At 62.1% G+C, this 1,040-nt stretch overlaps 1 protein-coding gene across 1 annotated transcript in view; it reads left to right on the top strand.

Annotated features, from left to right (window-relative positions):
• LOC104497852 (dedicator of cytokinesis protein 2-like) overlaps window positions 1-1,040 on the top strand; it is a gene marked incomplete at its 5' end in the record, with an annotated part of 12,658 nt that overhangs the window by 2,609 nt on the left and 9,009 nt on the right. Inside the window, 3 exon segments of the mRNA XM_010141150.1 lie at window positions 50-128; window positions 362-462; window positions 657-715. Of these exon segments, the coding sequence (XP_010139452.1) occupies window positions 50-128; window positions 362-462; window positions 657-715 (239 nt within the window).

The raw sequence follows: 1,040 nt of genomic DNA, 5'->3' as shown, positions 1-1,040 counted from the left end.
GGCAGCGTGGCTGCCCCCCGCTTAGCGCCCCCCGCCGCTCACTCCACAGGGAGTTCCTGCAAGCCATCAACCAGTTTGCCACCACCCTGACCGAGATGTTCCTGAGCAATGGCAGCTTCGAGCTGCAGGTGAGTGGACACTGCGCAGTCCCTGGGGCTGCCTGCCCCCCGTGCCACCCAGCCTGGCATTATCCTTGTGTTTTCACCGCAGCTTTGGAACAACTATTTCCACCTGGCCGTGGCTTTCCTCACCCAAGACTCTCTGCAGCTGGAGAACTTCTCCCAGGCCAAGCGCAACAGCATTGGGCCGCCCTGTCCCCCGTGCCACCCAGCCTGGCATTATCCTTGTGTTTTCCCCGCAGCTTTGGAACAACTATTTCCACCTGGCCGTGGCTTTCCTCACCCAAGACTCTCTGCAGCTGGAGAACTTCTCCCAGGCCAAGCGCAACAGCATCCTGGCCAAGTGAGTCGCCCTCACCCTCGGTGGCATTACCTCAGGGCTGGGCTCTGCAGCTCCACTCCAGGTCCCTGTCCACCTGCCCCTGTGCTATGGGGTCAGGGAGTTTGGAATGAGCTGGTGGGGCTGTGCTTGGGCTCCTGGCCTGGACCCTGCGCCCCAGGCTGCCGAATGACACTCACCAACACCCTTCCTGGCAGGTACGGGGACATGAGAGCCACCATCGGAGCTGCCATTCGGGACATGTGGTACAACCTAGGTGAGCCGCAGTGTGGCCAGCAAGGAGGAGGCTTGGCGAGGCTCTGCAGGCTGGCATCTGCCAGCACTGTCCCCAGAGTGGGTGCTGGGAGCAGGATGTCACCTGCAGGGTGTGGGAGCCCACAGGAACGAGCAGGGTGTATGAGCCTGTAGGTGTGTGAAGCTGTGGGACCTGCGAGCCCAGAGGGTGTGCTGGTTGCAGGATATGTGAGCCCGTGGATGTGTGAGTCCGTGGGACATGTGAGCCTGTGGGATATCCGCATCTGCAGGCATGCGGGACTGCAGGATGTGCCAGCCTGCGTTCGCCGTGCCCAGCCATGAGCTTG

The sequence above is a fragment of the Buceros rhinoceros genome, unplaced genomic scaffold (assembly GCF_000710305.1).
Source record: "Buceros rhinoceros silvestris isolate BGI_N320 unplaced genomic scaffold, ASM71030v1 scaffold20488, whole genome shotgun sequence".
Taxonomy (NCBI): Eukaryota; Metazoa; Chordata; class Aves; order Bucerotiformes; family Bucerotidae; genus Buceros; species Buceros rhinoceros.
Note: the sequence above shows the minus strand (reverse complement) of the source record. Positions and strands in the feature narration are given on the sequence as shown.